At 47.8% G+C, this 23,610-nt stretch overlaps 2 protein-coding genes across 2 annotated transcripts in view; both read right to left on the reverse strand.

Moving 5' to 3' along the window:
• Window positions 1-1,007: 1,007 nt before the first annotated feature.
• LOC140897539 (uncharacterized) lies at window positions 1,008-8,542 on the reverse strand. Its single transcript, XM_073310254.1, has 5 exons — window positions 8,508-8,542; window positions 7,349-7,645; window positions 6,924-7,216; window positions 4,916-5,004; window positions 1,008-4,259 (listed from the first exon to the last, which is right to left on the reverse strand). The coding sequence occupies exons 1-5, from the start codon at window positions 8,540-8,542 to the stop codon at window positions 4,092-4,094; spliced, it is 882 nt and encodes a 293-aa protein (XP_073166355.1). The 3' UTR covers window positions 1,008-4,091.
• Window positions 8,543-18,161: 9,619 nt separating this feature from the next.
• Window positions 18,162-23,610, reverse strand: part of LOC140897540 (uncharacterized) — a 49,174-nt gene continuing 43,725 nt past the window's right edge. The window contains exons 15-16 of the mRNA XM_073310255.1: window positions 20,190-20,288; window positions 18,162-19,828 (exon numbers count right to left, since the gene is read on the reverse strand). Of these exons, the coding sequence (XP_073166356.1) occupies window positions 18,594-19,828; window positions 20,190-20,288 (1,334 nt within the window). The 3' untranslated portion in view covers window positions 18,162-18,593. The remainder of the gene's footprint in view (window positions 19,829-20,189; window positions 20,289-23,610) is intronic.

The following is a 23,610-nucleotide window of genomic DNA, read 5'->3' on the forward strand; positions in this document are numbered from 1 at the left end:
AGTTGACAATAGAGGCACCCTAATCCGCGTTCCTTCAATATGTCCCCCTCTGGGTCCAGCCCCGATCACCAGATGATCTGGGATTTCTCTGAATCTCTCCTCCAGAAGCAATGATATACCCCAGGTTATCAGTTTTACTGTTGACCACTGATCCTGTATCACACACAGCACTTGAGTAAAGTTATCGAGCAAATGGAAATGTATTTAACAAGGGAGAGAGATTTAAACAAAACAAATGTGAGTGATGGAAAAACAGTTACAAACACAACAAAATCACCAAATGCAACTTACACTTTTTAATAGTTACCTTTCCTATCTAAGTAGATTCTCACCTCACACTTCAGTCTACTGCAGTGACTGCTAGTCCCTAGGAGCCAGGGCCCTGCCTTTCATGAAGCACCACTGGTCGTTAGGGATCTCCTTAGTGAATGGACCCAGAATGTTTTTCTCCACCCTGTCATAAATGGAATCCGTCTTTTGTCTTTAATCACAGAAAGGACTATCTCCCCATTTTCATATTGTCCTTTTCACTTCCACAAGGTTTTGATGTCTATAGTTCATCTTTGATAGTTTTCCATTAGCTTTTCTGGGTTGATGCAATAGTTGACAATGTAGCAATACATCACATAACTGGTTAGCATGGGGTGGGTGACAATTCCCTCCCACTGGAAAGGGCCATCCTCACCAAGACCGATGATTGGGGTGATTCACTTTCATGAAAATACCATATCGGCATAATTGTCCATGAACTTACATTACTCATTAAATTCTGACTTATACACACCTCTCGCAGTGATTAGGAGTAACAATGATTTACAAAAAGAAAAGGAGTACTTGTGGCACCTTAGAGACTAACCAATTTATTTGAGCAAAGCTTTCATGAGCTACAGCTCACTTCATCGGATGCAGCTGATGAAGTGAGCTGTAGCTCACGAAAGCTTATGCTCAAATAAATTGGTTAGTCTCTAAGGTGCCACAAGTACTCCTTTTCTTTTTTGCGAATACAGACTAACATGGCTGTTACGCTGAAATCAATGATTAACAAGTTTTCAATAGAGATCTCACTGCTATGTTTCCTGGATAAATATCATAAAATCAGTGTATTCGGTGTGGTGAGTTTGTCAGGTCTGAGACGGGAGTTGCTTGTAAATAACAGTGACTCCTTTGCCAATTGGCACCAATGAGCTTTTGTCACGCATGCACTGAGCTATACCGTCCCACTCTGATAGAACAGAAAGGCCAGCACAAAAAATAGAGAAAGGAACAATAAGATACTAAAATGACAATGGTTGGAACTCTCCATTTCTCTCAGTCTTTGGATTGATGGGTACTAGGAGCTGTCGCTACAGTTGAGGGACCAGGCGATCAGACAGCTGGCTCAGTCCTCCATACAAGCAGCTTTCTCACATACAGGGAGATGGGTCAAAATTGGAATTGATGTCCTGACTTGCTTCCCATAGGGGATCAATCTGTCTAACGCTATCTCTATACTTTAAACACTGGAAGTATTCTTCTGACAACCTAACACTGTCTACACTGGGTCTCAGGTCACATTAACTACTTCTCTCAGTGGAGTGGATTTTTCACACCCCTGAGAGATGGGGCTATGGCAACACAGCTTTTCAGCGTAGACCAGCTTTAGATGGCTTTTTGATATGAAAGGCAATGGAGTTCAGCCTTTTCCTTCGTATTGATGGTTGACGATGGCGGTTTTCCTACCTGCTGGAGACGTCCTATGACAGATGTGATGCCTCTCTGTTGCACATTAGAGAAGTGGGGAAGTCAGTGACCCTTACAGTGTAAGTGGGCAAAAAGTTACACAACTTGTCTCAAGTAGTTTTCCTTTTAATAGAAATTGATTTTGAGGCTAAGCAAAATAAGTTCTATTTGAAATACAAAAAATTAAAATCTATACTAGGCCAATATTCTCTTATACATTCTCTCTCACACACATTCTCCCACCCCAACCTTTGGAGCAAGGTTTTCTACCAGAACTTCTTACACTACGGGGGGTAAATTAAATCAAATTAACTTTTCAAGATTAGCCATCACTTCCTGTACAACTAAAAAAAACAAAAAACAAGACGACTTTCAGTATTCCAAAATCATTACCTGTAGTCACTTAAAATCCTTTTTTTCCATAGTTAACAATTTGGTTTTATTGTTTTATTTAACCAGTGTGTTTGGATTAAAGTGAGTTGGAAACTCCATCTGGAATAACGAGCCTGGTGCATGTCATTTTCCACTGATGAAATGACAGACTTCGTATGAGTTTGCATTGTTCAGCAGTGTGCTGTACAATGCAAGATGCACATTTCTGGGGGAAAGTCTGGTAGCAGAGAAGTTTCTGAGGTTCTCCTGTGGTGTACTGTAACGGGAGCGTCGCTGCCTAGCAGCAGTCAATACTGTGAAGCTGGGAGCGAGTTACATGCTGGAGACTGTGTGTTAACCGCCTAGGAGTGGCTGTTCTCACAGTAAAGCAGTGTAAAAGGCACCGCAGGTTGGGGAACTGAGGAGAAACAGCTATTCAACAGTCCAGATTGTACTGTGGTTAATGTCGCAGACGCTGAATTTCAAAGGGTCTCATAAAAACACAGAGAAAGTAAATCCTTCTCCCAGAAATCGAAGACTCCAGACAGAGGGCAAGTCTCCCTGCCATTGCTTCTTGCCGACAGAGAAGTCCAGAGACAATGAGTCAGTCCTGGAGAAGCCAGGAACAGTAAGCATGGCCTGGTGGGGTTCAGTGGAGAAAGGAAACAGGAAGGATAGGGATATTACTGAATGCAGGAGCTCAGCAGTACTAGATGTGAGGATAGCACGTATTGCAGCCCATTGGAAAACATAATCCCATCTATACATATAAAATGATAGGGTCTAAATTAGCTGTTTCCACTCAAGAGTGGGATCTTGGAGTCCTTGTGGAGAGTTCTCTGAAAACGTTCACTCAAGGTGCAGAGGCAGTCAAAAAGCAAACAGAAAGGGATAGATAAGAAGACAGAAAATAACATATTGCTTCTCTATAAATCCATGGTAAGCCCATAAAAATAAATAAATCCATGATACGCCCACATCTTGAATACTGCATGCAAATGTGGTTGCCACATCTCAAAAAAGATAGACTGGAATTGGAAGAGGTTCAGAAAAGGGAAAAAAATATGATTAGGGGTATGGAAGAGCTTCCGTATGAGGAGAGATGAAAAAGACTGGGCCTTTTCAGCTTAGAAAAGAGACGAAAGGGGGTATGAGAGAGGTCTATAAAATCATGGCCACTCTCGAAAGACAGGACACTGGGCTATATGGACCTCTGGTCTGACCCAGCGTGGCCGCTCTTATCTACTAGGGAATCTAGTGAGCCCAGTGTAACGGGAGGGAGAAGGAAAATCCCTGGGTGTGGAGAACACTGGGAAATTAGAAGCTATAATTCAGGAGCAACGATTCTAATTAGTCTAGAAAAGCAGAATGTGAAAGATAAGAATCGGGGTCATGTGACAATGAGGTAATCAAAAATCCAAGGAGCCTGCAGAGAAGAGAGGTGGTGGCTATCACACATGCGGATGGAGAAGGAAGACTCTCCATGACTCAGCAAGTTTCACTACCAACATAAGCCATTTACACACGCTGCATTGCAATCCAGACCAGTGAGGACTTGTGTCATCTGTAATCCTGGGTGAGATTCAATGTTCTGCTGTTGGAGCTCCCCTGTCTGGATACCCCCAGCCAGCATACAAGGATGCACTGGGTGTTTGTGTGATAAGTAGCCCTGGACCAGCAGCTCTGATTCCAGCAGCCTGTTTGTTACACCCAAGCACATTCTGTTTCGGGTGGAGTAGGTTCAGGGTTTCCGAGAAGGCCGGGGGTAGGAAGCTTCTGTTGGTTATGCTGGACCTAAGCCCCAGTTTTACTTGAGCAGAAAGAGATATCTGACACTGTGCGATACTGCTCCTGTGCTCTGTTCCCAAAGTGTTCTTCAGCAGGGGAAGGTCTCTGGTCGTGTGTGTGTGTTTGTGTGTGTGTGTTACTGGCATATTGCGGTGATGCTGAAACAGGACAGAGCAGAGATGCCATTGGGGGGTGGCGTGAACCGTATCTCTTCATTTCCCCTTACAAGAACTGAGGGGACGGGAATCCTTACCCAGCGAGGTCACATTCTTATAGTTCTCCTGCATGACATCTCTGTAGAGAGCTCTCTGAGCAGGATGCAGCAGAGCCCACTCTTCTTTGGTGAAATACACAGCCACCTCCGTGAAGGTCACCGGCCCCTGAGACAGCAAAAGTCCAACACTCAGTACCTGCTGCCCGACTATTTGTGTGGGAAAGGAGCCAATCAAATGGAAGCTCTGGGTGGATCACGGTCAGAGTCTCCTGGAACCACCAGGGTTAGGGGACGAAGAGAGAGCCCCACCTCTCTCCCACCAGATCCATCACACACCTACTAGCCACAGACTGATACAGGAGATGGAGCCCCTAACAGGGTCCAGGGACAGCTCCCTGGTAGGAAGTCCAACATGCTCTTCAATGTGAGGAGCTGGATATGAAGGGAGGGGAATCTCCCCTAAGCCTGACTGGTGGGTGCCCCCTTCATATCTCATGGCACCCGCTGCTTAGTCGGGTCAGGCTCCCGCACTATGAGTCTGGTTAGGTTTCCTAGCCCCATGTAGGTGGGTTATTTTCTGTTCAACAAATTAGAGCATTTCCACCTCCCAACCTCATGGGTCTGATCCCAGAATCTAGGCCACTTATTCAATAACTCCCAGCAGGTTTGCCACCCCGTGTCCTCCTCCCTTTCTCCACCTTGTGAATTTACTGCCCCAGTCCAACCTCCAAACGAGACTGTGCAAACCTTCCCGTCTCTGGTGTATTTGCTGTCCCCCTCCCTCCAGAAGGAACCCACCCAAAACTCCCCAATAATCCCTACCTGAGCTGGCTCCACTGCAGCCATTTCTCTTCCCCATCCCATGGGAGGATGGGAGGAGCTGAGCTGGAGGATGGACGTCGTTCTGCAGCCTGGGAGGGTGAGAAGCGTAATTGTGGGGGTTTCAGAACAGGCTTTAGTTAATTTCACATCAGAATTCCCCCAGGGGTCTTTCCCTGCAGACAGATATCCTAGATTCTGCCATGCTGGAAAAATGCTTGATCTCTTTATTTCAGTGTAGACCTGGCCCCTCCTGCCAGGCTAAGCCCACAGAGACATTTTAAACCTCCCTTCTCCCTCCCCCCACCCCGTAACAAAGTTATCTAAAGTGATCATCAAGTTGGGCCACTTCCAGCACAAATCCAGGTTTTCTCACCCTCCGCCCTCCCCCCACACAAACTCACTCTCCTGCTGGTAATAGCCCATCCAAAGTGACCACTCTCTTTAAAATGTGTATGATAATCAAGGTGGATTTGTGCTGGAAATGGCCCAACTTGATGATCACTTTAGATAAGCTATTACCAGCAGGAGAGTGGGGTGGGAGGAGGTATTGTTTCATGTCCTCTGCAGTTTCCACAGTATGCATCCGATGAAGTGAGCTGTAGCTCACGAAAGCTCATGCTCAAATAAATTGGTTAGTCTCTAAGGTGCCACAAGTACTCCTTTTCTTCTATTTTCATGTTCAACAATCTGAGAAAAGGTGTAAATCTGAGATTTTCCCTATCTCTTAATTATAAAATACTAAGAAAATCTCAGGGTATATTCAATTAGAAATAGACAACTAAATAAAAAGTGGGGCAAATGTTTAGGGTATTTCATAACAATCTTTGAGATCTGCAGAGAATATGTGTCACAAAGTAAGTAACTGATAACATGAGAAAAAAACACCAAGATCAGAGGGAATTTTATATTGCTATGAAATAACTAGTTGGAAAAGAGGGACTGTTTGACTGGATTTTATATGACTGTGTAATACATAAACAGAAAATGATGCTTCCCCGTCTGCCTTCATTCACAGGGGCAGCAGGGAGACCTTTGAGGAGGCGATTTAAGAGGGCAAAGAAGGAGGAGGAGGAGCTGGAAGGCTTCCTGGGTGAGGGAAGGGGGCAGCAGTGGGGGATGGGCAGGTGAGGGTCAAGGGATAGCTGGGGGCAACTGTGTTGGCAGTTTGGGGCCAGCAAGTGGGATTGGGAAACCGGGGTCTGGGCAGTCTCCACGGGGGGCACTTGCTCCTCCCTTCCCCCACCCTGGCGGAGAAGAGGCGTCTCATCCCATCCCCACTCCAGGGGCAGCCATGTTTTGGGGACCGACTCAGGGAACAATTTCTCACCTAGACACGGACAAATCGCTGCAGATAAAATGGGTGGGAAAATGCCCCACACCGGAGATGTTAAATTGACATTTGAGAAAAGGGGAAGAACTGGAGAGAATTTGTATCAGGGTGTGAGCGGCACCAGCGGGGAAAGGATCCAATTCACTCACCTCCCGCCCCCCCTTCTCCCCCGGGGGTTTCCTGAGGCTGCACAGGGACCGTTCAAGGCCCCCCCGGACCCTCCCCCGGACCCCCCCCAGGAGCCCCCCCGGTCCCGGCGGTGCGGGGCAGGGCCTGGCTGCGGCTCCCCTGGGGCTGGGCAGCCCCGAGGCGTCTCCCAGGTGCGGCAGGACGCGGCCCCGCGGAGGAACGAGCTCCTGGCCGCAGCCTGGGGCCGGGCCGCCTCCGGGGGGGGCCGCTCGCTGCCCCCGTCCCCTCCCGGGCCTGCCCGGGCCCTGTTGCCGGCAGAGAGCGGCCCCCCAGCCCGGCCCCGCGGGGTCGGGGTCTCGCAGCCTCGCCCCTTAACCCGCTGCCCCGTCCAGACCCCGCCGGGGGGCGCTGGGCTCCCGCTGGGACAGCAGCTCCGAGCCCCCCCGGGCGCGGCCCCCCCCGGGAGCAGGTCCCGGCGCCGCCCGAGGCCGGGTCCCCGCGGACACTGGGGCAGCGTCACCGCCCCGCCCCCGGGGCTCGCTCCGGTACCTGGAGGCGGCAGCTCGGCAGCGGGGCGGGCAGGGCCCGGGGCGGCCCCAGCGGGAGCAGGGCGCGGGCCGGGCGCGGGGGGGTTAATGAAGGTCGCCCCGGCACAGACCCTGCCGCTCAGCCCGCTCCCGCAGCAGCCGGTGAGCTCTGCCTCTGCGCACGCGCGACTTCCGCCCACCTGCTTCTGCGCATGCCCAGAGCTCAAGCGACACAAAACGCTTCTCCGTCTTAGAAGAGGCGCCAACGGCTCCGCGCGAGCTCGGCTCGGTCTCTCCGATATGGCGTCACTTCCGCTAGTGAGAGAGTAAGGAACTACATCTCCCAGCGTGCCCCGGGGGCGCTTCCGCCTTCTTCAGCTTCGGTTTGGGCAGGTGCCGGGACCAGCCTGATTCCCTCCGGCCCCTCCCCCACCCGGCGCCTCTCACACCCGCCCCCCCGCGGCCCGTTGCTGGGGCTCCCGGGGGCGCCGCAGGCCGAGGGGCGGCTTCTGCCCCGCGTCGGGACGTGCCCCGGGGGCAGGTGTCGAGCCGGGCGGGCTCTGTGAGATCGCGCCCCGGGGCGGCCGCTGCTGGCGGGGAGCCCGGTCTCGGCCCGCGGCGCCTGCGGCAGGAGGGACCCTGGCCAGGAGGAGGTGCTCTGTGCCCTGGCGAGCTCCTTCCCTGGAGCCGCTGCGCCGGTGAGTCTCCCCCTCGCTCCAGGGCCTCTGGCTTGGGGGAGATTTTCTGGCCAGAAGCAGCAGGAGAGCAATGTATGTGTAATATAACTATGTGAAAACCCCCCACCTTTCCCTCTTGCCCCCCAGGCCACGAGGGTAAAAGAACTAACACGCTGGATACCGGTAATATTCTAAACTTTTACTTTTCTTTATGGGTCAGTCGGGCACATCTGTGCAAACTCATGAAGAAAAATAACCCAATTCGCCAACCGCCTGAAATCACCCAGGCCCAGGTTCAGACAGGCAGTTTGGCTAGTTTACATGAGGGATCCGAAATAGAAAGAGTATCTGCACAAGCAGAACAAATTATAGCACACCACTGGATCGAAGTCTGAGTTGTGAAGAATATGTACGAAGGCTACAACAACCAACAGGAATGCACTTTTATCTAGAAAACCATGATTACATCGAGACTTCATGACTAGTGATTAAAATCAATTTGATTGAAATCAAATCCACCATGGTTTATGGCCAGTATCGCAGCCTTATTTACACGTTTATTACCCACAAAATCTGAATTGACACTTTCTCTGCATGACAAGATGCTTAGTCGCCATTCTCAAAATACCCATGAGACAAACCCTTGATACCGAACACATTTTTTGGAGTAGAGAGAACCAAGCCAACATTCCTATATTTCCTATATTTTCAGGACTTGTCTTGTTTTCCTTAGTTTTATTAGCAGTGAGAAAAAGGCCTATGTTTGCATAATGGGGATACAAGATATATTAGACACACCTGGATTATTCTTCATTGGTTGATAATGTCAGATCCTTCTCATTCGCAGTGAGCTGAGCTGAGCTGAGGTGTCTGTCTTCCCATCATCCAGATTGCTGGGTCAATCATTTCTCACTGTTCAGTCTTTGTACCTGAGGTGTTTCTGGTTCTTCTTGTAGGCTCTCATTGTCCACCTTTTCTTTCTTTTCCCCACTTTCTGGAAGGCTCTTTTGCTGTGATCTGGGTCAAACGGCACCCGCTCTATAGAGGTATCTGATCTTGGTCAAGTGGTCCCCATTGTTCAGAGGCACAGTTCCTGGGATAATCTTTATGTGTTTGTGCTTTCCTTCAGTAAGGCGCTAACATTGTCTGGCCTCATCCAACAGAGCACATTTTAAATACAGAGACATGCTCAATATTTCTAGCCTCAGATACAAACATTATATGCATACAGGTTGGCTAAACACAGTCAATAGGTCTTAAGTTTTGCGATAATACCCCACATCAATCTTGCATAAGGTATATATTAGCTCTGTTATATCCATATCATAAGCATATTTTCATAAAGAATGTAGAGTATAATGTCATACCCCACGTGTATGTTTGCTGATCTGCAAATACTAAAGGAGCACACACCTTTGGGTGAAAACGCTCATGACGATAGTGCAGAGCCATGCAAGTTCCATGATTCTGTGTGAGATGGCAGACAGTGAGGAGGGCCAGGCAGGTTAGTGGGTTTAGAAAAAAAGGTGTAAACATTATGTATACGTTTATGTATGGGATACATATAAAATTAGTGGATGGTTAACAATGCATTATAAGAAGTTTGAACCCATGGCCACAACCACCCCTGTCTGACCTGTTTGGTACCCAGCATACGCTGCCAATCCAAAGCTTCCCAAAATACAGTGGTAGACAGTGGGATATCTATTCATGGTGCACCTCACTCTGAAGCTACACAAGTGCTTCTGGTGAGTACCCTGACTGCTGAGGCAGGGAGTCCAGGAGGCCGGCACACAAGTGACATAGTAACCGTAGTGACTCTGTGATGAAATAACTTGAGTTAACCCACACTGAAATTGTAGATATGGCCTTAGGTGTATGAAATGTTTGGCAGTATGAGGGTAGACTAAGATTCAGGTGTTCAGGCTCAAGGCATTGGAACTGCCTTACTGCACCCTACAGGCTCAGGAACAAAGAGGCACAAAAAAAGATAATTTATTCCTTAAAATTTCTTGACGCGAGCGTGATTAACTCATGATTTTAGAATTCTTGTGGTTGTAAAGGTATGTTTGGGTTGTAGATGTGTGTTCATTCTATTTTGAAAGGAAAAGCTATGAATGGGTTGAACAGAGTTCGATCTGTCCCTCAGGATAAGTCGATTGGCTATTAGCCAAGATAATCAAGGATGCAGACCCATTCTCTGCATGTCCCTAAACCGTCCTTTGACTGCCAGATGCTGGGAGCAGACAATGGGATGGTTCAATGAGTCCTTGACTGGTCTGATTATTCCTTTAGAAGCACCTGGCATTGGCCACTGTCACAAGACACGATACTAGATTAGGTGGACTATTGGTCTGACCACCAATAGTTACAGCACTGGTGGATTGACTCAAAACAAAGTTTTCACACTAGGTCAGAAATTCAGTCAGAGTGGAAGTCAGATGATTGAACAGAATAAACATCTGCTCTAAAAATGAGAAGAAAAAATTAGAATGAAAAATTCAGGGAATCCTAGCAGCAGATAAGACAACTTGGGACACTGCTATGAGACTCAATGCATTCAGATACAGTGATAAGGGATTCTTTGTTTCTGAGGGGATATCTGTACCATGTTTCCCTGAATTCAGTCTCAGGGATTATCTGCACTGGCAAGTTAAAGAGCTCTAAGTTGCTGGCTCAGGGGCGTGAAAAATCACCCCCCCCCTCGCGGAGCGCAGCACGTTTGAGTGCTTTAAAGGGCTAGTGTGGACAGGCTCGGCTCCCAGTGCTCGGACCTAATCCCCTCGTCGAGGTGGATTCCAGGAGCACTGGCACCCGCGACAGCCCTTTGAAATTTGCAGTGTAGACAGAGCCTCAGTAGGTTACATCAGACAAAGAGGAGATGTATTGACTAGGCATTGGGATGCCTGTGCCTTTACGAACCCAGCCCTGTGCCTTTGAGAACCCATTCCTGGGAAGCCGATGCTGAGAGGTTCTGCCTGGGAGAGGGGAAATAAAAAAGCCTCTTGCCCCCCCCCAACAAACTATTTTGCAAGCCCTGGTGTCTCAGTCCCACTGGGGTAACGGCTACCCCCTGTGCCCCTGCCTGGGCCGGGTTTTGCCCTCTGACACCCTCTGCCAGTGCCTCGCTCCTGGGCTTAACTCTGCCTCCACCCCCCATCCCTGATTTTCCCTTTAGCCCCTCTCCTAATGCTGCCTCCAGCTGCTTGACCCCCCTGACCAGTCAGTTTCCGCCCCCTGCTCAGGATGGCTCAGGAGGATGGTTGGCTCGGTCCTTGAGTAACCCCCCCGGCCCGTACTCCCCCCCAGCAGGCCCCTGGTGCCAGCCCAGAAGCTGCCTGCCCATCTTCCCCCAGCGCCCTGCAGCGAGGCTGCCCACCCCATCTGCCCCACCCCTGCGCAGCCAACCCAGAAGCTGCCATGACCAGGCTGCGTGTCCCCCTGGCCCAGCTTCCTCTGCCCTGAAAATTAAAAAGCCTCACACCTGCCTGCAGTGGGAGCCTGCTGGGAGCTTCAGCAGCTGCAGGGGAACAACTAATAGGCAGGGCGGCAGGGGGACAGAGGGCTCCGTGGGTTGCTCTTGCCTCCAGGCACCGCCCCCTGCAGCTCCCATTTGTCCCGAACAGGGAACCGTGGCCAATGGGAGCTTCAGGCGAGGTATCTGGAGTTGTGGCAAGGGCAGCATGTGGAGGCCTGTGCCCTCCCCTCCAACCCCCCCACCAGGGGCCACTCAGGGACGTGGTTCCGGCCGCTTCCCAGAGCAGCGTGGGGCCAGGGCAGGCTGGCAGGGAGCCTGCCCTGGACCCAGTGCGAGCCGCTGCCACCCTTGAGCCACTTTATGTAAGTGGCGCCGTGCCGAAGCCCAAACCCCTCCTGCACACCAACTCCCTGCCATGAGTTCCCTCCCACAGTCTGCACCCCCCCGCACTCCGCACCCCAACCCCCTGCCCTGAGCCTCCTGCTGCACCCCAACTCCCTGCCCTGAGTTCCCTCCTGCAGTCCGCACCCCTCCTGCACCCCTGTCCTGAGCCCCCTCCTGCATTCCTCACCCCTGCACACCAATCCCCTGCTATGAGCCCCCTGCTGCACCCACACCCCTCCTGCATCCTAACCCCCTGCCCTGAGCTCCCTGCCGCGCCCTTCCTGCATCCCAACCCCCTTCCCTGAGCACCCTCATACACCCCACACACCTCCTCTGCCCCAATCCCTTGCCCCGAGCCTGTTCCTGCACCCCTAATCCTCTCCCACACCCCACACTCCCTCCCCCACCCCAGCCTCCTGCCCTGCATAGAATTTCCCCACCCAGATGTGGCCCTTGGCCCAGAAAGTTTGCCCACCCCTGCTTTAAGCCTCAGAGTACTTCCATTGACTCTTGAGTCGCCATCAGCACTGGATTTGGTTGGTGTCCTGCTAGGTGTTTTGTAGGATAAAGACCTTATTTGTAAGCTCTTTGAAGCAGGGATCTGTCTGCAAACTCCAAGCCATGTGTTAATGTGCCCCAGGGCTTGTAAAAATGGTTATTGAGTTGGTGACACATGCGCACAATGTGAAACCAGGAGAACTTGAACTTTGCCTGTTTCTCCAGGGTTCTGTTACAGTTGCACCGCGTGGGTCCTAAACACTCATTTAAAATCCCCCAAACCAACCACTGGATGTTTCGCTTCCCTTCGTATTCTCAGTGTTTTCACTTGTTTGTTTGTGGGTTTGTTTTGCTGTTTGTGTCGCTTTATTACTTATTGTTACTCTTCTATGTGTATAAAATATAAATCAAATTTGGAGTGGACATGGCAGAGAAATTGTATAAGCCTGAGTGAATGCCTCTTACAATCTTTGCAGATATTGGAAAGGACAGTATTAATATTTACAAGGAGAGCATGACTATTTCTAGTTGACGCACAGATCTGTTTAGCATCTTAAGACTGCGCGATGTGTGCAGATAATATGTATGCAAGAGGGTTAGCTTTACAATAGTTAGCTAATGGTACAAATGACTTTTGGAAAGATCATTAAGTGGTCGGCTGAGTCCCTCAGCAATTTTCAAGTGGTCCGCGGAAAGAAAAGTTTGAAAACCCCTGCTCTACGCTAAAGGTATGAATCTCCTGTTGCACTGGTGAGAGTCAGGAGTGACTCCATAGAAGCCAAGGGAACGTGTAAACGGGGGGGAGAGCAGAATTCAGCCCTAAATACTTCGAGGAGCTTCACAGACACCCAGTGTCAAGCAAAGACACACTAGGATGCTCCTTGGCTGGGTGCAGGGGGGAGAGGTAAATTCATTTACACACTCCTTTCCTTCCTGGCCCAGAGAGAAAAGGCCCCATACCTTGTTCCCCACCTTCATGAGCCAGCTAGTCCGCAACCCTGGTGCTAGATTGGAGCCAGTGCCCCAGTAAGGTAAAGCCCCTTATCCCATTTCTGAACCCCTGAGCCAGCCAGCCAGCCCCCTTCCCTGGGGTCGGATCAGAGCCGGCACGCTCTCTATGGAAAGGCCCCAAATCCATTCCCCGCCCCTCTGGGCCAGCCAGTCCCCCAACCCTGAGGGTGAACTGGAGTCAACACTCCCGAGATGGGAAAGGCCCCATATCCGATTAACACCCCCCCCCCCCCACACACACACCAACCTCTTGTTTGGCTTCTGGGACCTACAACATGATTCCCTGACTGCCACAGGGGCGTGTTTTCTCTGTGTCCTGAAATAGTTCATTTCATACTGGTCACACCCTGTGCTGGGCTGTGGCCATCCCAGCTCTGAGACCGCATCCCTGGGCACCAAGGCTGCTACTGACCATTGCTTTGTGCCGGTTAGTGTCTCAGTGAGGAACTTGGGTGCAGAAGTGGGTGAAGAGATCTCAGAGACCATCAACCTTAGGGCTTTTCTGGGGGAGCCCTGGGTGCCTTTCTTATGAGGGGCTGGATCCACAAAAGCCAGTGTGCTGGATGGAGAGCTGCCGGAGTCAGCCAGTCGGAACAGCTAAGGACAGGGGTGGCCCAAGCCTTCTGCCACAAAGGGACTTAGGTGCTTCCTGTTGGTTGTCGTCAATTGGGCGCCTAAGCCTGGTCAGCCCTGCTCACCTAACTCCACCAGAGGTGGAACCCTTGTTCTATGCCCGAGTTCAGTGGTTTGAGCACTGAGTCAGCAAGTGGAAGACCTGACTTCAAATCCCATCTCTATCTGATAGGAGCAGCGAGGAGCACCCAGGTCTCCTACATCCCAGTTGGGTGCCCTGGGTGGGGCAGTCTCAATTGCCCCTGCTGGCACTGTTCCACTTTGCATAAATCATTAAACATTAATTTCACCCGGGAGAGTGATGCTGCAGGCTGGTGGTCAGGGCACCCACCTGGGAGATCAGGGTGCAAATTCCCAGTTCCAATGATTTAACCAAACTGGAGCAGCTTCAACAGGAGAGATGGAGAGCGACCCACAGCAGAAGATCCCCTGACAATGATTTACAAGCTTTCAGTAGAGATCTCACTGCTATGCTTCCTGGATAAATGTCATAAAATCAGTGTATTCGGTGTGGTGAGTTTGTCAGGTCTGAGACAGGAGTTGCTTGTAAATAACAGTGACTCCTTTGCCAATTGGCACCAATGAGCTTTTGTCACGCATGCACTGAGCTATACCGTCCCACTCTGATAGAACAGAAAGGCCAGCACAAAAAATAGAGACAGGAACAATAAGATACTAAAATGACAATGGTTGGAACTCTTCATTTCTCTCAGTTTTTGGATTGATGGGTACTAGGAGCTGTCGCTACAGTTGAGGGACCAGGCGATCAGACAGCTGGCTCAGCCCTCCATACTAGTAGCTTTCTCACATACAGGGAGATGGGTCAAAATTGGAATTGATGTCCTGACTTGCTTCCCATAGGAGATCAATCTGTCTAACGCTATCTCTACACTTCAAACACTGAAAGTATTCTTCTGACAACCTAACACTGTCTACACTGGGGCTCAGGTCACATTAACTACTTCTCTCAGTGGAGTGGATTTTTCACACCCCTGAAAGATGGGACTATGTCAACATAGCTTTTCAGCGTAGACCAGCTTTAGATGGCTTTTTGATACGAAAGGCAATGGAGTTCAGCCTTTTCCTTCGTATTGATGGTTGACGAGGGCGGTTTTCCTACCTGCTGGAGATGTCCTATGACAGATGTGATGCCTCTCTGTTGCACATTAGAGAAGTGGGGAAGTCAGTGACCCTTACAGTGTAAGTGGGCAAAAAGTTACACAACTTGTCTCGAGTAGTTTTCCTTTTAATAGAAATGGACTTTAAGGCTAAGCAAAATAAGTTCTATTTGAAATACAAAAAATTAAAAAATATATTAGGCCAATATTCTCTTATACACTCACTCTCTCACACACATTCTCCCACCCCAACCTTTGGAGCAAGGTTTTCTACCAGAACTTCTTACACTACGGGGGGTAAATTAAATCAAATTAACTTTTCAGGACTACCCATCACTTCCTGTACAACTAAAAAAAAAACAAGAGGACTTTCAGTATTCCAAAATCATTCAGATTATCACACAATTAGTCTCTTACTCTTTTACAAATTACGTCACCTATAATTTCATTTTCATTAGTAACAATAACATATTCAAAGATCACCAATTCTTGTCGTATGTTGGGATTAAAAGAAAACTCATTCCCAACAACCGAACCTTGGCTCAAGTTGTGGTTTCTCCCAACGTAGGTCCCAACCACTTCTGGGAGTTCATATATCTCAGGATCTTCTGCCATGTGCGTTGGTGGAAGAGGTCTCCTTTGTGGGAAGGTTTGCATCATGAGGAAAAATGCCTCTTTTCTCACCTTTAATCTTTCAAAGTAGGAGGAGGTAGAGGAGAAGTGATGCAAATGCATAAAACACAAGAGAAAACTGTCTGGTCTACACTAAAGATATTTATCGGTATAACTTGTTGGAGGATTCGCTCTACCTTGAAGTCTTTAAATCACGATTTGAGGACTTCAACAGCTCAGAAATAGGTAAGAGGTTTATTACAGGAATGGGTGGGTGAGATTCTGTGGCCTGCGTTGTGCAGGAGGTCAGACTACCTGATCAAAATGGTCCCTGCTGACCTTAAAGTCTATGAGTCGAACTATATTGCTCAGGGGTGTGAAAAGTCCACACCACTGAGCAACGTACTTACAGGGCCCCAGCCCCGCCGTGCAGATAGCGCGACATCAAGAGGAGAGTTTCTCCTGCCAAGACAGTTGCCGCCGCTTGCGGGGCTGGACTAATACAGTCCAGAGCAGAGATCTCTACCCTTGGCTTAGAGCATCTGTAAAGGCAGTCCTACAGCAGTGCAGCTACACTGGGCAGCTGCGCCAGCATCAGCTCTAGGTGCACTCACAGCGTCAGGCACAAAACCACCAACTCAGGACTCAACACAGGTGGATCCTGACGTCTGAAACTGGAGCCCGACACATTCATTGCCTCGCTGCTTGTCATCATTTCCACCGCCTCAAAGTCCTTGGTACCCAATCAGGTAGCCAGGGTGGGATCCATGGAGAAGGGACGTCCCATGAAGCATTGGATCAAAATGGTGAAGGATGATCGTTCTCAATCTAACCCTGGTATCCTTTGGAATGGTAATCAGTGACACTAAACGAGTAAGTGGGCTTGTACAAACAATTTTCCTGGCCACCATAGCTTCCTTTACTGGAGTAGAAATCAAGAACTGAGTGTGTACTCTTTTCACCCCAGTTCTTTCCAAATCCTTTACAAAACCACTCAAAATATCAACAGTGTTAGTGAGGAATGGCTCCCCAAGACATGCCCAGCTTTTGTTTAATTTGGTGGCACAGTTTCAGGCAAGGCCTGGATACAGGGCAGGATCAGAATCTCCGTAAGTTACCAGAGCTGGAGATTCTATTCAAAAATAGCCATTTTTCTGCAGCTATTAGATTGTCAACACTGATTTTATACACATTTTAGCACATACAAAGGATAAATTCAACAAAAAACCCACTTCTATTTCCTCGACATCTGCGTCAGGAAGGGCAGGATTCCTCATCACATAAAATGAACTAGGAGAGATCTTTTGTAGGGCCTGGGTTACACACGATTTGGGAACCAAATACATGGCCATTCTGCCCAGTTCAAAATCACTTATGGTGGAATTCTCTCCCCAGATCATCTGAGACAATATTGACTTCAACAATTGAACTACACAGTGATCATATGTACTTCCTTCAGTTAGATGAGGTTCTGCTGTTGTTTACTATTTCCGAGTGGAAATTTTAAGATCACTGCTGTTTTTTGGTTATGACCAAAGTGGAATGACCGCTTTAGCAAACGGTCATTTGTCTGAAATTCTCCAATAGATCTGAGCGCCATCATATCAAACTGAACTAATATCCAATTGGGTGAGCAAACAGCCCTCAGGACAGATAGAAACCACATCACAGAGAGAGAATACATGACAGTGAAAGTGTCAAGTAAAATTCCAGAGCAGGTGACATCTGATTATTCAGAATCAGGACAAGAGATTCTCCCAGCACATTCTCCTCTGATCCATTCAAACATACTTCCCTCAGCGCTGTCTCAAGAGTCAGTTATGTTATTTTCAACATTTTCAGTACACTAGGATCTAAATAATGGGGAGGAGGGTCCGAAATGACTCTTTTTTTTTCCAGCCCCTGCTTCTCGTCATTTACATATTATTTGAAAAGTTCCCAATAGAACTGCTCTTCAGCAAAACCCAGAGCAACATGAGAACAACTGGCAATGATACAATCTGTATCATTGGTGACTAACAATAACTTTGCAATAGGAGGAATAGTATAAATGTGTTGCTCCCCGCTTCCTGATAGGAAGCACACACTCAAATTACTCATGGGACAATAAAAAGGACAAATAGGTCCACCTCAAGAGGGCGAACTGCAAAAGGCAAAAATGGGGCACTCATCTGGATAAGCTGAGGGATGACGGTGCAGCAAACAGTTCAAACAGCATTCCAAGTTACTATGCAGGAATCAGGAAAAGTATTAAAGAAAAAAAGTACTGATAGACCTAGAGGTTTTTATGGTGTTGATCTCCCTTGCAGATTCTCTGATGGCTAACACGGGCTGAGTGCCAAGAAAAAGGTATTCCCACACTCACTGCATTCGTAGGGCCTCTCCTTTGTGTGAATTCTCTGATGACTAGAAAGGGCTGAGCTGCTAGAGAATCCCCTGTGTGGATTCTCTGATGATTAGAAACTTCTGATCTTTGAGTCAAGCTTTTCCCACACTCACGGCATTGCTAGGGCCTGTCAAGGTTCCTTCCCTGCTGTGAACTCTACGGTACATATGTGGGGACCTGCATGAAAACCCCCAAAGCTTATTTTTACCAGCTTAGGTTAAAACTTCCCCAGCGTACAAACTAGTTTACCTTTTGCCCTTGGACTTTATTGCTGCCACCACCCAGTGTCTAATAAATATATAACAGGGAAAGAGCCCGCTTGGAAACGTCTTTCCCCCAAAAAGGCTCCCCAAACCCTACACCCCCTTTCCTGGGGAAGGCTTGATAAAAATCCTCACCAATTTGCATAGGTGAACACAGACCCAAACCCTTGGATCTTAAGAACAATGAAAAAGCAAGCAGGTTCTTAAAAGAAGAATTTTAATTGAAGGAAAAAAGTAAAAGAATCACCTCTGTAAAATCAGGATGGTAAATACCTTACAGGGTAATCAGGTTGAAAACACAGAGAATCCCTCTACGCAAAACCTTAAGTTACAAAAAGACACAAAAACAGGAATCTACATTCCATTCAGCACAGCTTATTTTATCAGCCATTTCAACAAAACAGAATCTAACGCATATCTAGCTAGATTACTTACTAAGTTCTAAGACTCCATTCCTTTTCTGTTCCCGGCAAAAGCATCACACAGACAGAGAGAACCTTTGTTTCTCCCCCCATGCAGCTTTGAAAGCATCTTTTCTCCTCATTGGTCATTTTGGTCAGGTGCCAGCGAGGTAATTCTAGCTTCTTAATCCTTTACAGCTGAAAGGTCTTTTCCTCCAGCAGGGAGGGATTTTAAAGGTGTTTACCCTTCCCTTTATATTTATTGCAGAGCCTCTCCCGTGTGTGGATTCTCTGATGCTGGAAAAGGTGTGCTCTTTGAGTGAAGCTTTTCCCACACTCACTGCATTCGTAGGGCCTATCCCCTGTGTGGATTCTCTGATGGCGAAAAAGGGCTGATCTCTGAATGAAGCTTTTCCCACACTCACTGCATTCGTAGAGCCTCTCCCCAGTGTGGATTTTCTGATGCTGAAAAAGGGCTGATCTTTGAGTGAAGCATTTCCCACACTCACTGCATTCGTAGGGCCTCTCTCCTGTGTGGATTCTCTGATGCTGAAAAAGGCCTGATCTTTCAATGAATCTTTTCCCACACTCACTGCATTCATAGGGCCTCTCCCCTGTGTGGATTCTCTGATGTTTAGAAAGGCCTGGTCTTCGAATGAAGCTTTTCCCACACTCACTGCATTTGTAGGGCCTCTCCCCTGTGTGGCTTCTCTGATGATTAGAAAGTGCTGAGCTCCAAATGAAGGTTTTCTCACACTTACTGCATTTGTAGGGCCTTTCCTCTGTGTGGATTCTCTGATGAGTAGAAAGGGCTGAGCTCCTAGTGAAGCTTTTCCCACACTCACTGCATTCATAGGGCCTCTCCCCTGTGTGGATTCTCTGATGTACAGAACGGTCTGAGCTCCTGGTGAAGCATTCTCCACACTCACTGCATTCGTAGGGCCTCTCACCTATGTGGATTCTCTGATGATTTGAAAGGACTGATTTTTGAGTGAAGCTTTTTCCACACTCACGGCATTCATAGGGCCTCTCCCCGGTGTGGATTCTCTGATGAGTAGAAAGGGCTGAGCTGCTACTGAAGCTTTTCCTACACTCACGGCATTCATTAGACCTCTCCCCGGTGTGGATTCTCTGATGAGTAGAAAGGGCTGAGCTGAACGTGAAGCTTTTCCCACACTCACTGCATGTATTTTTCCTCCTTCTCCTGAGGATTTCCTGCTGAGTTGTGGTTTCCTTGAGGCCCTGCTGAGTTCCCCGACAGGAAATAAATTTTCCCATTTTCTCCAATGGGTGGTTTCCCTGTTCTCTTTCTGGTCTGTGATGAATCGCAAAGGGTTTTCCCTGCTCATGACTCCTGGACACGCTCCTTTTCCATCTTTGCGATAATTCTCTGTGTTTATCCACTTGTTCAACATTCTCCTGCTGAGAATTCTGCTCCTCTTTCTCACAAAGCATTGTATCACCTGCTGTGATAGAGATAGAAACCTCAAACAGGGATGGAAAGGGGAAGACCAAACGAAAAAAAGTGCTGGAGAGGGGTCAAATAAAAATCAGGTACTCAACTCCCCCAAACTCTTCCACCAAATAGGAGAGAGGAGGGGGATCAATTCAGCCTTCACATCCCATCCAAATTCACAGGGGGAAGGGAGGAAACTTCTGCCTGGTGTCTGCTAGGATCTATAGGAAGCCATGAGCTATATTTACCCTGAGGATATGACCCCTGCTAGAGATAATAATGAATTGAGAGACCTCCCAAGACTTTGTAGGGCATCCCAGATGGTTCCTTCAGGCACTTATAGATTCTGAGTTGATGTAATGTTTCCTCACCTGTGCAGGGAGCTCTCAGGATCTCTCTTTCCTCTGGGACCCATGGCTCTTCCCCTTGTTCCAGCTGGGAGATCACATCAGGTTTGGAAACTGGAAACCCTGCTCAGATGAAAGAAAACAAATGTCTTCAGTTGATGTCACAAGACTTTGTCATAAAAAGAAAAACATTCTATTAAAAAACATTCTATTAACTTCAGTGCTTAGTGTGAGCTGGTGTGCCTGGGGCAGTCCCTCACTGAAAAGGCCAAGGTCAGGGCAGGCTGAAAAAGGGATAGCATATCCTCCCCAAACTGGTGGTTAACAGTGAAGTTAAACTCACCGACCAGTCACAAACTGCTTCTCATCACCCACACTGGTTACCGAGAAGCTGAAAAAAGAAATCACACAGCCCTCTTTATTGCATTCCAGTTCTCTGACTCCCAGTCCGCACCTAGGTCCACTGCAGTCAGAGGTTATTTAAAAACTCTGCTCACAAACAAAATGTTCTTCTGATCCCAAGGGGTTAGCATCAGTACCAGGTCACGATAGATTTGGATCTTACCCAAAATACCATGCTGCCAGCCAATCCTTTGGCATCTAAACTAAAGGTTTAAAGAAAAGAAAGACAGAAAGAAGCAAAATGGGAAAGCAGTCAGGTACAGTCTGAAATCTATATATCAGGTTCTTAGCAGTATGGTGAGTTAGTGGCTTGAAAGTCCATCTGGAACACATCCACAGCTTGGATGGGTCATTCAGTCCTTTGTTCAAGGCTTCAGTTTGTAGAGAAGTTGCTCCAGAGGTAGGAAGAGGGATTGAAGACAAAAGGGAGATGATGCAGCTACCCTTTATATGCCTTTTGCCATGTGGCTTATACTTCCTGTGCCCCAAACAAGAGTTTCACAGCACATGGCACGGAAAAGCCTTGGAGTTCTCAGTACACAGGCGCACCCCTGCATGTCTTGCTGACTCAATAGGTGTATCCCCTTGGTCCTTTCCATGGGCTCATTGTACAGCTGATGACCCTGGATGGGCCATCGAACAGGCTACGCAGTGCTGACGCCAGTATGTCTGGGGGTGTCACCCAGAAACACTACACAAGTCTGGAAATACAAATATACCCTACATCTCTATATCTCACAATACAAAGGTGATACAAACAGAAACAAAATCATCATACTTGGAAAATCATAACATTTTCCCTGACAGCTTACATGGCACATCTAGCATGATTCATTGCAATTTTATCATATTGGTATTAATAAAATACTAATAATATAAAGAGTCTCACAATTCCACATAGTGTCACACTAAATAAACCAGTGAATTCCCAGGACCAGCTCCCCCGGTCCTTTAAGATGCCAAATGCCCACATATCGGCTGGGAACACATCCAGACAGACACTGTGTCAGTCTGTACCCCTATGTTCACTCTTCTGGAAAATTATGATCAATTTGGGACATAGTATGGCTTGTGAGATATCATTTGAAATCACATAATCTACTTGATGTTATCCTCCTGTTAAAATGTGGAGGAACACTGTGAGTAAAGATATGAGATTTAATGTATGATATTACTGAAAAGTTATAATTTTGGGGAACACCCACAGACCAGTTCCCTCAGAGGCAGCAAGGCAAACAGCTGGTCAAACAGCTATTCTCCGGAAGTGGGAAGGTGTGAAGAAGACATTTACATTCCTTCAAAGAGACCACTTGAAGCTCATATTGACAACAGACAGCCTGTCAGCAACACTCAGCTGAGAACGGAATTTGTTTCTAGTACAAAGGACTGAACTATAAAAAGAGGTGAGGAAAATACTTGAGACTCTCTCTCTCTGCTCCCTTTCTCTCTGTTCATGACAACTCCTGAAGAAGTGTACTTGGGCAGCAGGGGCGGGTTAGGGGAGTCCTGGCTGAAAGGACAGCCACCAGCCTGTCTCAACATATGCTGAGAGAAACATTTGCTTTGAATCCGTTTTAGCTCGTTAAGTTAGATGTTAGTTTGTGTTTTATCTTGCATTTCTTTTGTAAACAATTCTGACTTTTAGGTCTCATTACCTGTAGTCACTTAAAATCTTTTTTTTTTCAGTAGTTAAGAATTTGGTTTTATTGGTTATCTAACCAGTGTGTTTGGATTAAAGGGGGTTGGAAACTCCATCTGGAATAACGAGGCTGGTGCATGTCATTTTCCACTGATGACAGACTTCGTATGAGTTTGCATTGTTCAGCAGTGTGCTGGACAATGCAAGATGCACATTTCTGGGGGAAAGTCTGGGAGCAGAGAATTTTCTAAGGTTCTCCCGTGGTGTACTGTAATTTGAGCATCGCTGCCTAGCAGCAGTCAATACTGTGAAGCTGGGAGCGAGTTACATGCTGGAGACTGCGTGTTAACTGCCCAGGAGTGGCTGTTCTCACAGTAAAGCAGTGTAAAAGGCACCGCAGGTTGGGGAACTGAGGGGAAACAGCTGTTCAACAGGCCAGATTGTACTGTGGTTAACGTCACAGACACAGACACTCAATTTCAAAGAGTCTCCGAAAACAGACACAGACACAGACACTCAATATCAAATAGTCTCCAAAAACAGAGAAAGTAAATCCATGTTCCAGAAATAGAAGACTCCAGACAGAGGGCAAGTCTCCCTGGCATTGCTTCTTGCTGACAGAAAAGTCCAGAGACAATGAGTCAGTCCTGGGGAAGCCGGGAACAGTAAACATGGGCTGGTGGGGTTCAGTGGAGAAAGGGAACAGGAAGGGTAGGGATATTACTGAATGCAGGAGCTCAGCAGTACTAGATGTCAGGATAGCACGTATTGCAGCCCATTGGAAAACATAATCCCAACTATACATAGAAAATGATAGGGTCTACATTAGCTGTTTCCACTCAAGAGTGGGATCTTGGAGTCCTTGTGGAGCATTCTCTGAAAACGTTCATTCAAGGTGCAGAGGCAGTCAAAAAGCAAACAGAATGTTGGGAATCATTAAGAAAGGGATGGATAAGAAGACAGAAAATATCATATTGCTTCTCTACAAAAACAATGGTTCGCCCACATCTTGAATATTGCATGCAAATGTGGTTGCCACATCTCAAAAAAGATAGACTGGAATTGGAAGAGGTTCAGAAAAGGGAAAAAATATGATTAGGAGTATGGAAGAACTTCCGTATGAGGAGAGATGAAAAAGACTGGGCCTTTTCAGCTTAGAAAAGAGACGAAAGGGGGATATGAGAGAGGTCTATAAAATCATGGCCACTCTCGAAAGACTGGACACTGGGCTACATGGACCTTTGGTCTGACCCAGTGTGGCCGCTCTTATCTACTAGGGAATCTAGTGAGCCCAGTGTAACGGGAGGGAGTAGGAAAATCCCTGGGTGTGGAGAACACTGGGAAATTAGAAGCTATAATTCAGGAGCAAGAGATGCTAATTAGTCTAGAAAAGCAGAATGTGAA

This window comes from Lepidochelys kempii, chromosome 14 (assembly GCF_965140265.1).
Source record: "Lepidochelys kempii isolate rLepKem1 chromosome 14, rLepKem1.hap2, whole genome shotgun sequence".
NCBI lineage: Eukaryota > Metazoa > Chordata > Testudines > Cheloniidae > Lepidochelys > Lepidochelys kempii.

Excerpts from the sequence above, each read along its gene's own strand:
- LOC140897539 (XM_073310254.1), bottom strand. The coding sequence starts at position 8,542 with ATGAGAGCCTACAAGAAGAACCAGAAACACCTCAG. Across the intron at positions 7,646-8,507 it reads AAGAACCAGAAACACCTCAG|AAAATCTCCCCCAAGCCAGA; the intron begins GTACAAAGACTG and ends GCTTCTGGCCAG. Across the intron at positions 7,217-7,348 it reads CGGGCCGCGGGGGGGCGGGT|CGGAAGTGACGCCATATCGG; the intron begins GTGAGAGGCGCC and ends CTCTCTCACTAG.